The 12,364-nt window shown below is 45.2% G+C and overlaps 1 protein-coding gene across 1 annotated transcript in view; it reads right to left on the bottom strand.

Annotated features, from left to right (window-relative positions):
• The window catches only part of ITGAL (integrin subunit alpha L), a 48,121-nt gene extending 36,254 nt beyond the window's left edge, over positions 1–11,867 (bottom strand). The window contains exons 1-8 of the mRNA NM_198221.2: positions 11,813–11,867; positions 10,393–10,495; positions 9,577–9,668; positions 9,407–9,474; positions 3,150–3,267; positions 2,895–3,025; positions 2,008–2,153; positions 80–212 (exon numbers count right to left, since the gene is read on the bottom strand). Coding sequence (NP_937864.2) covers positions 80–212; positions 2,008–2,153; positions 2,895–3,025; positions 3,150–3,267; positions 9,407–9,474; positions 9,577–9,668; positions 10,393–10,495; positions 11,813–11,867 — 846 coding nt within the window. The remainder of the gene's footprint in view (positions 1–79; positions 213–2,007; positions 2,154–2,894; positions 3,026–3,149; positions 3,268–9,406; positions 9,475–9,576; positions 9,669–10,392; positions 10,496–11,812) is intronic.
• Between the last annotated feature and the right edge of the window lie 497 nt (positions 11,868–12,364).

Here is a 12,364-nt window from a genome sequence, read left to right as displayed (position 1 = left end):
CAGGGAGAAAGGGAGTGGGGTTCAAGAATAGGAGAGGGAAGACGGGTCCTAAGAAGTAGCAGGGACCTGGGGCCTGTACCCCAATGATGTAGCGGATGATGTCTTTGGCCGCATCAATGTTGTGTTCGTCGGTGGCTTCCCCATCAGTGATGATGATAAGCACTTTGGTGGCATCTGGGCGGGCTCCCAGGTCTGGCCGGAACACTTCTTTCCTATATCCAGGAAGAGGGGGATGTAAGAGACTCCCCCCAAATCCTCTGAGGCTCCGCCTCACCATGCTCATTAAGTCACTGCCCTGCTGATGATGACAAATCCCTCTTCACAATCCCCAGGCAGCTATTTCCAGCCCTCAAAAGCTCTCTTCTGAGCCTCCTTCCTCAGCCCAGGTCACCATATCTCTCCTTCTGAGCCAGTGGTCTTCAACGGAATTCTAGGTAGCCACGAGGTTGTCCCAGAGGCTATGGGCAGTGAGGGGAGACTCTGGCTTTCCTACTCTCCATTTCAACCACATGGCAACTACCCTTCAATCAGTTAGATATGCTGGTGATCTAGGTGAGATTCCAGTGGAAGGATGGGTTACATAGCCAAAGAAAACTGGAAAGGCACTCTTCTAGAGAAAGCTCATTCAACACCACCTGTGCCTTCCCAACCATCTCCAGGCTGCCTGTACATCTCTGCAACAGCAAGTTTCCTAGGGAATCAAAGAGACTTGTTTCCACATCAATCTCCCCCACAAATCATGAGCTCCCTGAGGAAAGAGCCATATTTGATTTGCTGCTGTATCTCCAGGTCCTGACTTGAGTAGGTACTCAGTCATGTGACAGAAGAGAAAGCAGGGAAGACTAAATTCTGGACAGGTCCAGGCTGCAAATTCCTGCCCTGCCCACAGCCTCCTTCTGAAGCGAGACAGGCTGCCCACAACTTCCCCTGGGACAGCCACTCTATCTGAACCATCCTTCTCTCCTCACCCCACAGCTAACCAAAGATGGAGAATTTATCCAAGAGTGGCCATCCCACCATCCCTGACTTAGGACATGATCTGCTTTGGGCACAGAAGCTGAAAGTCACCTGGAGAGGCCACAGCGTGAGGTGAAGAGATATGAGGGGAGAAGGGGAGAGCTATTAACACCTGGAAGCTGCCAAGGACAGAAGAACCTGATGGGTGGGCCGTGTCAAAACCACTTGCTGCCAATATCTCTGGTTCTATCTCAGATGCAAATGTTTCCCCAGCTTCCATCCACCTGAACACGGTCTATCATGGATCCTGTTCAAGGATTCCCACCCTGGTTTAAGCCACCATCATCTCTCTTCTAGATTGTTCAATAGCCTGCAAACTGGCCTCCCTGCTTTCACCCTTGCCCCTTCCACAGTCTGATCACAACTCTGCAGCTGGAGGGATTCTTTTAAAAACATAAGTCAGATGATCACTCCTCTGTCCAAAATCACCAATGAGAGATTTCCCTGGTGGTCAGATGGCCTATACTCTACGCTCCCAGTGCAGGGGGCCCAGGTTTGATCCCTGGTCAGGGAACTAGATCCCATATGCAGAAACTAAGACCTGACACAGCCAAAAATAAATAAATAAATAAAATGTTGAAAAAAAGGTCGTGAGAGTGACATTGAAACATATACATTACCATATGTAAAACAAATAGCTACTAGAAAGTTGCTGTATAACTCAGGGAGCTGAGCCCGGTGCTCTGTAAGGACCGAGAGAGGTGGGATGAGGTGGAAGGTGGGAGTGAGGTTCAAGAGGGAGGGCACATATGTATACTTATGGCTGATTCACGTGGCTGTATGGCAGAAACCAACATGACATTGTAAAGCAATTATTCAACTAAAAATAAATCAATAAAAGGACCTGAACTAAAATTGCTCCACTTGAATTCTTACAATAACCTGTCCCTTGCTAGATCTACCTGTTGAGTTCCTACACCTTGCAACCTGAAGAAGCTAGTAATACCCAGAACAACCAATGGATGGGATCTTTCACAAAAGGGAACTCACGCAACATAGTTGATGGCACCAAAGGTGTTGGTCAACAAACGCATGTGTTTGACTCCAGCCAACAGAGCGTCAGGGTCCTTCTGTCTAATGTAATCCAAGAAAGTAAATTCTGTTCTGAAATATGTAGAAAACTGAACAGCCGCAAACTAGAAAGAAGAAAGAAGACATGAAACTCTTCACACAGCCCTTCCCACTTGTCTGCTCCAATCTCAACTTCTTATCCAAGACCTGGGCAACCCAACTCCACATTCCTGCCTCAGATCATTCTTTTGAAAATGAGGCTGTATAAAAAAAGAAGAAGAAAATGAGGTTGTATATAAACAAACACAGAAATAAATACACTTCAAATCCCTTATAGAATGCTGTCTGCTGGGCTCTGGTTCTCTGGGTTTGCCCACCTCACCAACAGAGATGGTTCCTAGCCGCCATATTTCTGCTGAGTATGAATATGACCCTGCAAAACTGGATACAACTGGCTGGGCCGAAGTTGGCCACTGGACTGAGGTGAGGCCAGTCAAAATCTTTCCTGTGTGAAATTGGAATTTACAGAGGGAGGGGCTGCTTGAGAAGATGATTAAAAAAATTAAAAAAAAAAAAACCCAACAGCCCTCCTGCAGCTTGAACATGTGAACTTGGGCACTTTCCACCAGCCCATGTGATCTAAAGAAGCTGAGAGCCAGTCTGCAGAGAGAAACAGAAAGAAGGAAAAGAGGGAAGCAAGAGCCAAAAAGAAACAGAAATACAAATTAGGGAGAATTCTCGAAGCAAAGGTCCAGTAATAGTCATGCCCTTAGGTTATAGAGACACGTTGTATTAATACCAGATTTTCCCTTTACGCCTTTAGGTAACTATTGCCTACCACCAGGAATCCTAACTACTATATTTACCTGGTAGGAAGAGTTGCTGAGTTTCTTCATCACATCCTTCATGAAGTCCACAATTTTCTCAAATTCATCTTGCTGCAAGCTCATTGAGCCATCAAACAGAAATACCAAGTCTACGTTGCCCTTTATACATTCTACAGAGGTCAGACACGGAGGGACTTGGTAAAGAGTCTCCAGGGGTTGGCCTACCCATGCTTGTTCCCATGAAAGGGCAACCACTCGGAGGTATCGCTCCCCACTGGGCCCCCGACTCCTTACCCTGATAACCAGGGTGCCCTTGCAGCACCGGACCCCTCAGGTTCTCGTGGATGAGGTAACACAGACCACTTAGATAGATGTTCTGGTCACATGTTCGAGACAGCCCAGGATCACAGGCCTGAAGGAAGCAAAGAGTTTCAAAAAGGTTGAGGTGGGCTTCCCTGGTGGCTCCATGTGGTAAAGAATCTGCTAGCCAATGCAGGAGACATGGGTTCGATCCCCCATCCGGGGAGACCTCACATGCCTCAGAGTAACTAATTCATGTGCCACAACAATTGAGCCTGTGTTCTAGAGCCCAGAAGCCAAAACTACTGAAAGCCATGTGTTCTAGAGCCTGTACTCTGCAATAAGAAAAGGTGCTGCAGTGAAAACCTGCAACTACAATGGGGAGTAGCCCACTCAGCAATGAAGACTCAGCCCAGCTAAAAAAAATTTAATTAAATTATTAAAAAATAAAATGGGTCGGGGCTTCCTCTTGCTGTGTGTCTTTTGTGCATCATCAACCAAGAACAAAAACCTTCATCACATCCTTCATGAAGTCCATTATTTTCTGAAATTCATCTTGCTGCAAGCTCCTTGAGCCATCAAACAGAAACACCAAGTCTACGTTGCCCTTTAGCATCATTATCCCTCGACCCTCATTCCTTATATCCAACTGGTTACCAAGGCAAGGTAATTCAGCCTCCAGGTCTTTTGTATCAGTCTCTTCATCCTTACTACCAATGCTATACGCCAATGGATGCTTGCTGCCTCCAGGATGAAACCTAAACTCCTTAGTTTGGCATTCATGTTGTTTCAGTGGGCACTAGTATACATTTCCAGGCCCATCTGCTTCTATTCCCAAAGACACATTCTGCGTTTACACCAAATCAAATGACCCTCTATTCCTAGAATCTTCAATGCTGCCTCCTTTTTGATGACTATCTTTCCTGCCAGACTGTAATTTTGAAAGGTCTGGCTTATGTCATAGTCATCTTTATATCTCATTCCCCTTTCCCCCATCAGAACCCAGTACAGTGCCTAGTAATCATAGCTAAGTAGCCAAACTCCAATTAAATACTGGATAAATATTGGGTTGGCCAAAATGTTTGTTTGCGTTTTTCCATACTGAACCCAAAGGAACTTTTCACCCAACCCTTTATTTCACTCACTTAACCTTCTGTCTCTCATACACCTGGGTCAGAAGAATACTGCTGAGATGAATTGTGAAGAACAACAGACTCTGGCTCAGATTGCAATTTGATTCAAATCCTGGGTCTACCTCCTTAAAACCGTGTGATCTTGACAAAGGCTTTTAACCCCTTCGGTCCTGTTTCTTCCTGTGTAAAATGTGTATACTGATCCCTATCTCACCTCTGTCCTAAGGATTAGAAGAGATAACGCAGGGTTTCTCAAGCTTTAGGCATTTGTGTATGAATTCACAATTTCTGCCATATGGGCATATCACACATACTATTATTTATTTAATATTTCATTTAATTAAAATTTATATTTTTAAAATTGAAGTACAGTTGATTTACAACATTAGTTTCTAGAGTACAGCAAAGTGTTTCCGTTACATATATATATATATACACACACACACACACATTCTTTTCCATATTCTTTTCCATTATGGCTTATGACAAGATATTGAATATAGTTCCTTGTGTTATATAATAGGACGTTGTTGGGAGAGAAGGGATAGGGGAGGAAAGGATTGGGAGTTTGAGATTAGCAAATGCAAACTATTATATATAGTTATCCTATATAATGTATATTATACATAGGATAAACAGCAAGGTCCTACTGTATAGCACAGGAAACTATATCCAATATCTTGTCATAAGCCATAATGGAAAAGGATATGAAGAAACATACGTATAACTGAGTCACTATGTTGTATGGCACAAATTAACACAACATTGTACATCATCTAGACTTCAACAGAATTAAAAGCAAAACAAAAAAAAAAAAACCCAGGACTTTGTTGCTTAAAATTTACTTTTTACAACTTTAGCCTCATCCTAAGCAATGCGTACTGAAAGAGGAGCTCCCCAGGTCAGTAGGTGCCCAATATGCTACTGGAGATCAGTGGAGAAATAACTCCAGAAAGAATGAAGGGATGGAGCCAAAGCAAAAATAATACCCAGCTGTGGATGTGACTGGTGACAGAAGCAAGGTCTGATGCTGTAAAGAGCAATATTGCATAGGAACCTGGAATGTCAGGTCCATGAATCAAGGCAAATTGGAAGTGGTCAAACAGGAGACAGCAAGAGTGAATGTCGACATTCTAGGAATCACCGAACTAAAATGGACTGGAGTGGGTGAACTTAACTCAGATGACCATTATATCTACTACTGAGGGCAGGAATCCCTCAGAAGAAATGGAGTAGCCATCATGGTCAACAAAAGAGTCCGAAATGCAGTACTTGGATGCAATCTCAAAAACGGCAGAATGATCTCTGGTTTCCAAGACAAACCATTCAATATCACAGTAATCCAAGTCTATGCCCCAACCAGTAATGCTGAAGAAGCTAAAGTTGAACGGTTCTATGAAGACCTACAAGACCTTTTAGAACTAACACACAAAAATGATGTCCTTTTCATTATAGGGGACTGGAATACAAAAGTAGGAAGTCAAGAAACAGCTGGAGTAACAGGCAAATTTGGCCTTGGAATATGGAACAAAGCAGGGCAAAGACTAATAGAGTTTTGCCAAGAAAATGCACTGGTCATAGCAAACACCCTCTTCCAACAACACAAGAGAAGACTCTATACATGGACATCACCAGATGGTCAACACCGAAAGCAGATTGATTATATTCTTTGCAGCCAAAGATGGAGAAGCTCTATACAGTCAGCAAAAACAAGACCAGGAGCTGACTGTGGCTCATATCATGAACTCCTTATTGCCAAATTCAGACTGAAATTGAAGAAAGTAGGGAAAACCACTAGACCATTCAGGTATGACCTAAATCAAATCCCTTATGATTATACAGTGGAAGTGAGAAATAGATTTAAGGGACTAGATCTGATACATAGAGTGCCTGATGAACTATGGAATGAGGTTCGTGACATTGTACAGGAGACAGGGATCAAGACCATCCCCATGGAAAAGAAATGCAAAAAAGCAAAATGGCTGTCTGGGGAGGCCTTACAAATAGCTGTGAAAAGAAGAGAATCGAAAAGCAAAGGAGAAAAGGAAAGATATAAGCATCTGAATGCAGAGTTCCAAAGAATAGCAAGAAGAGATAAGAAAGCCTTCCTCAGTGATCAATGCAAAGAAATAGAGGAAAACAACAGAAAGGGAAAGACTAGAGATCTCTTCAAGAAAATTAGAGATACCAAGGAAACATTTCATGCAAAGCTGGGCTCGATAAAGGACAGAAATGGTATGGATCCAACAGAAGCAGAAGATATTAAGAAATGGCAAGAATACACAGAAGAACTGTACAAAAAAGATCTTCATGACCCAGATAATCACGATGGCATGATCACTCACCTAGAGCCAGACATCCTGGAATGTGAAGTCAAGTGGGCCTTAGAAAGCATCACTATGAACAAAGCTAGTGGAGGTGATGGAATTCCAGTTGAGCTATTTCAAATCCTAAAAGATGATGCTGTGAAAGTGCTGCACTCAGGATGCCAGCAAATTTGGAAAACTCAGCAGTGGCCACAGGACTGGAAAATGTCAGTTTTCATTCCAATCCCAAAGAAAGGCGATGCCAAAGAACGCTCAAACTACTGCACAATTGCACTCATCTCACATGCTAGTAAAGTAATGCTCAAAATTCTCCAAGCCAGGCTTCAGCAATATGTGAACCGTGAACTTCCAGATGTTCAAGCTGGTTTTAGAAAAGGCAGAGGAGCCAGAGATCAAATTGCCAACATACTCTGGATCATGGAAAAAGCAAGAAAGTTCCAGAAAAACATCCATTTCTGCTTTATTGACTATGCCAAAGCCTTTGACTGTGTGGATCACAATAAACTGTGGAAAATTCTGAAAGAGATGGGAATACCACCTGATCTGCCTCTTGAGAAATTTGTATGCAGATCAGGAAGCAACAGTTAGAACTGGACATGGAACAACAAACTGGTTCCAAATAGGAAAAGGAGTACGTCAAGGCTGTATATTATCACCCTGCTTATTTAACTTATATGCAGAGTACATCATGAGAAACGCTGAACTGGAAGAAGCACAAGCTGGAATCAAGATTGCTGGGAGAAATATCAATAACCTCAAATATGCAGATGACACCACCCTTATGGCAGAAAGTGAAGAGGAACTAAAAAGCCTCTTGATGAAAGTGAAAGTGGAGAGTGGAAAAGTTGGCTTAAAGCTCAACATTCAGAAAACAAAGATCATGGCATCTGGTCCCATCACTTCATGGGAAATAGATGGGGAAACAGTGTCAGACTTTATTTTTTTGGGCTCCAAAATCACTGCAGATGGTGACTGCAGCCATGAAATTAAAAGATGCTTACTCCTTGGAAGGAAGGTTATGACCAACCTCGATAGCATATTCAAAAGCAGAGACATTACTTTGCCAACAAAGGTCCGTCTAGTCAAGGCTATGGTTTTCCAGTGGTCATGTATGGATGTGAGAGTTGGACTGTGAAGAAGGCTGAGCGCCAAAGAATTGATGTTTTTGAACTGTGGTGTTGGAGAAGACTCTTGGGAGTCCCTTGGACTGCAAGAAGATCCAACCAGTCCATTCTGAAGGAGATCAGCCCTGGTATTTCTTTGGAAGGAATGATGCTGAAGCTGAAACTCCAGTACTTTGGCCACCTCATGCGAAGAGTTGACTCATTGGAAAAGACTCTGATGCTGGGAGGGATTGGGGGCAGGAGGAGAAGGGGACGCCAGAGGATGAGATGGCTGAATGGCATCACTGACTCAATGGACGTGAGTCTGAGTGAACTCCAGGAGTTGGTGATGGACAGGGAGGCCTGGCGTGCTGTGATTCATGGGGTAGCAAAGAGTCGGACATGACTGAGCGACTGAACTAAACTGAACTGAAGCAATGCAATCCAAGGAATCATGAATTTGAGGGACTTGTATAGTTTTTCTAATAAACCATTAAATCAATGTATAACTATTAAAACGTTAAAGTTGTGTACAACTGTAAGTCATCTTGTGTATGAATGGTCACAGATATTTCACATTTGGGGAAAAAAAAAAACTGAGGTAGGTAAGGTCTTAAAAAGAGCTGATAGTTGGGTCTCAATAAATGCTGCTGCTGCTGCTGCTAAGTCGCTTCAGTCGTGTCCGACTCTGTGCGACCCCATGGACGGCAGCCCACCAGGCCCGCCCCGTCCCTGGGATTCTCCAGGCAAGAGTACTGGAGTGGGGTGCCGTTGCCTTCTCCACAATAAATGCTAACTGAATCTAAATCTCTCTGGTGCCTTTAATCTTCCATAGGATCTTTTTTTAAAAATCGGAGTATATTTGCTTTACAATGTTACGTTAATTTCTGCTGTACAATGAAGTGAATCAGCTATACATATACATGGACCACTTGGACCTCCCTCTTGGGCCCTCTTGGACCTCCCTCCCACTCCCCTCATCTCACCCCTCTAAGTCATCACAGAGCACTGAGTTTAACTCCCTGTGCTATACAAAAGCTTCCCACTAGCTAGCTATTTTACACATGACGGTGTATATGTTTCCATTCTAATCTCCCAATTCGTTCCACCCTCCCCTCTCCAATTGTGTCCACACATCCATTTTCTCCGTCTGCGTCTCTATTTCTGACCTGCAAATGGATTCATCTATATCACTTCTCTAGATTCCACATACATATGTTAATATACGATATTTGTTTTTCTCTTTCTGATTTTCTTCACTCTGCATGCAGACTCTAGGTCCATCCACATCTCTACAAATGACCTAGTTTGGTTCCTTCTTATGGCTAAGTAACACTCCCTTGTGGGGTTTCCCCAGTGGCTCAATGGTAAAGAATCCACCTGCAGTTCAGGAGACTTGGGTTTGGTCCCTGGATCAGGAAGATCCCCTGGAAGAAGAAATGGCAACCCACTCCAGGATTCTTGCCTGGAGAATCCCATGAACAGAGGAGCCTGGTGGGCTATAGTCCATGGGGTTGCAAAGAGTCAGACACAACTCAGAGACTAAACAACAGCAATATTCCACTGTATACATGTACCACATTTTCTTCATTCATCTGTATAGGATCTTTAATTCACTTTTTTCTTTCGTCTCTCTTTCCTAGCAAAAGCTTCATAGGTACTGACATCACACTATACAAAAATCTTACCAACAGGTTGTCACTTGTGGGGTCTGTTGCCAAGGTCATTCCCAAGTACTTGGAGGTATAGTTGGAACCTGTGGGCACCAGAAGATTCACCTGGAGAAACTTAGGCAACCCAGGTGTGATGGGGCCAGCCTCGACTTCCTGAGCATATTCCTCCCAAACCAGTTACTCACTCAGTGTGACTGGCAGGCAGTCTCCAGTTTCTGGCTGGCATTGATACAGGTTTCCCATGCTGTTCCCTTCGCTTGGAGCTCCCACGACAACCCTGATGAGGAATTCCACCTGTCAGATGGAGCTGCCCAGGTCTTTACCAACTACTCCGACCTATTAAGGGGGTTCAGACCTCCCAAAAGGTTTCTGGAAGCAATTCAGCCACTCCCTATCTGGGTGGATGCTAAGTTCCCATCTCTTCCTTATTGGATCCCAGAAAAATAATCCAATATGCCAGAATTCTAGAAAGTTAAGGATCTTTTCCATTGACTGTACAGAAAAACAGGCCCAGAGAATGATCTGCCAGAATGTGACACTGTGGTTTCATTCAATCAGCAATCAATTCAAAAGTCACATATGGTTTACCTGCTATGTGCTACATACTAGGGATGGAGAGGGATTTTGAGAGAGAAACAAAATCTCTGCCTTGAAGGAGTTCACTGTCTAGTTTGGGAGAGAGTCTGGAATTGAGAAAGTGTGGCAAAGCGTTTTAGGGGTTGTCATATGTATTCTATTAGGCACTTATAGGGCTTTTTTTTTTTTTTTTCCCACTTTTCACACCACAATGTGGGGTCTTAGTTCCCTGACCAGGGATTGAACTCTGCCCCTGAAGTGGAAGCTTGGGGTCCTAACCACTGGGCCACCAGGAAAGTCCCGGGGCGCTTTAACGATGGATGGTTCTCATCCTACTATCAGATGGCCTTGCTTGGATCCCACTACAGACTCCTCAAAACAGGAAGGTCCTGGTCAGGGCAGAGAGGGCCTGTGGCAACACTCACCCATTTCCAACTTGCAGAACGCGGTACCCAAAATGCCTCCCGGCAAGTGGAAAGGAGAAGTTTTGCACATGTCGCACATCCAGGTTGTAGCTCCAGGCTGGGGCTGAGAGACCAAAAGCGGGTCAGCCACTTCCGACCAGGGGCTCCTCCTTACCTCACAAGCCCCCACAGTGGCAGGCGCTGATTGGCCGCCAACCACACGCCCCCAGTGTGGTCAGGCCACCCATACCTGGGGCAGGACAAGGAACTGCCCTCCAACCTCTCCTGGGGGCCTGGACTACAGGACATATGGAAGCAGCAATTCCTACTACCCAGAGCTCTAAAGGACACACACTTCCGACTGGCCTCTCAGCAAAGGAAGGATGAGAAGATGGTGGCACCTAACGGAGGAGCAATCTGAAGGGGCCCTCCTTGGCGATGGGATGCCGCAAGGGTTTGCATCTCCTCACACATCCACTTCTTCCTGGGACATGGGGCCCAGTCGCCCTGAAAACTCAGATCATTAGCCTCAGGCTTCCTCCCTGTGAAAGTTGGAGATCCCCTGATGCTGTGAGGCTGCCTCCTTGCTCAAGTAACGCTCCCTAACTTCCCCCACCTCCATGGACCAGTCTCTGCCATAACCATTAGATCTCAAATTCCCCATTGCCTCCCCAACCTCAGTGATCCTTGGTGTCATCTGAAAGGCCCCAAACTGTCTTTTTTCAGCCCTGCTTTCCTTACAGGTCTTGGGCTTATTTCACACATCTTAAGATGTCAGAGATGCAGGCCTCGTTTATTTAGATGAAGAAACTGAGCCCCAGAAAGAGGGAAGGGACTTGTCCAAGATGACAATGAGAGGTAGAAGCACGCATAGAACCAGATCCTAGGCCAGATCTATGTGTGCATTAACCATTCCCCCCAAAAAGCATGGCACCCCACTCCAGTTCTTGCCTGGAGAATCCCATGGACAGAGGAGCCTGGCGGGTTACAGTCCATGCTGCTGCTGCTAAGTCGCTTCAGTCGTGTCCGACTCTGCGCGACCCCATAGACGGCAGCCCACCAGGCTCCCCTGTCCCTGGGATTCTCCAGGCAAGAACACTGGAGTGGGTTGCCATTTCCTTCTCCAGGGTTTGCACAAAGTTGGACACAATTGAAGCAACTTAGCACGCAGGCACATCTCCTTTCTAAGGGCCCCTCCTCCACCTCTCACTGCTGTGACCTTTTTTCCGTCTTTTGCCTGAAAAGACCTTCAGATCCTGCCTGTAGTTTGTTTGTCTGACTTTGTTTTTCTTCCCCTCTCTCCAGGATTCCCCAGGGCCCCGCATTACCTACGGCTCATGCCACCCTTAAATCAGCTGCTCATTTACTCCGTTCTGCAAAGTCCTGCTGTTTCCCTCAGCACAGAGGCATGCCGCTTCCCCTCCCCATCTCCCTTGCCTACCAAAGACAAAAGGTCCAGACAGCAGCAACCTCAGCACGATGATGCAGGAATTCATCCTTCAAGCCAGCTGGAGGGAGCCAGCCCAGGTATAGTCTCAGAGGGCTCTTGGGATTTACTGGCGACAGGACTGGTTGAAAGAGGGAAATGATAAAGTCCCAGGGCGTCTTGCAGTGGAACTTTCTCACAGAGGCGCCAGGCTGGTGACAGAATCTGGGGGAGAGGGTTGTGCCTAGGCAGGTTGTGAAACTGTGGGTTTGAGAGGAAGTTTAGCAGGTTAGACATTTCCTGTGCCTCTTGCATTTTTATATTATCCTGGGGAAGACAGCACAGTCGTGCTGCCCAGCAGCTGTGGTGTCTTAGTCCTTCACCAACACGAGAACTTAAGATTCGTTAAAGCTCAGGGGAAGACTGGTCAGATGAACTGTGGTACAACCGTCATGGAATGCATGTAGCCACAAAAAAAGAAGAAGGAAAGAAAAAATAAGATGGGGGTGGGGGAAAAAGGATGAGGTAGCTTTCCCTTGACATTGAAAGATGCCCGTGATATGCTCA

The sequence above is a fragment of the Bos taurus genome, chromosome 25 (genome assembly GCF_002263795.3).
Source record: "Bos taurus isolate L1 Dominette 01449 registration number 42190680 breed Hereford chromosome 25, ARS-UCD2.0, whole genome shotgun sequence".
In the NCBI taxonomy this organism is placed as follows: domain Eukaryota; kingdom Metazoa; phylum Chordata; class Mammalia; order Artiodactyla; family Bovidae; genus Bos; species Bos taurus.
The sequence above is the reverse complement of the archived record's forward strand: the minus strand, read 5'-3'. Positions and strand labels throughout refer to the sequence as shown.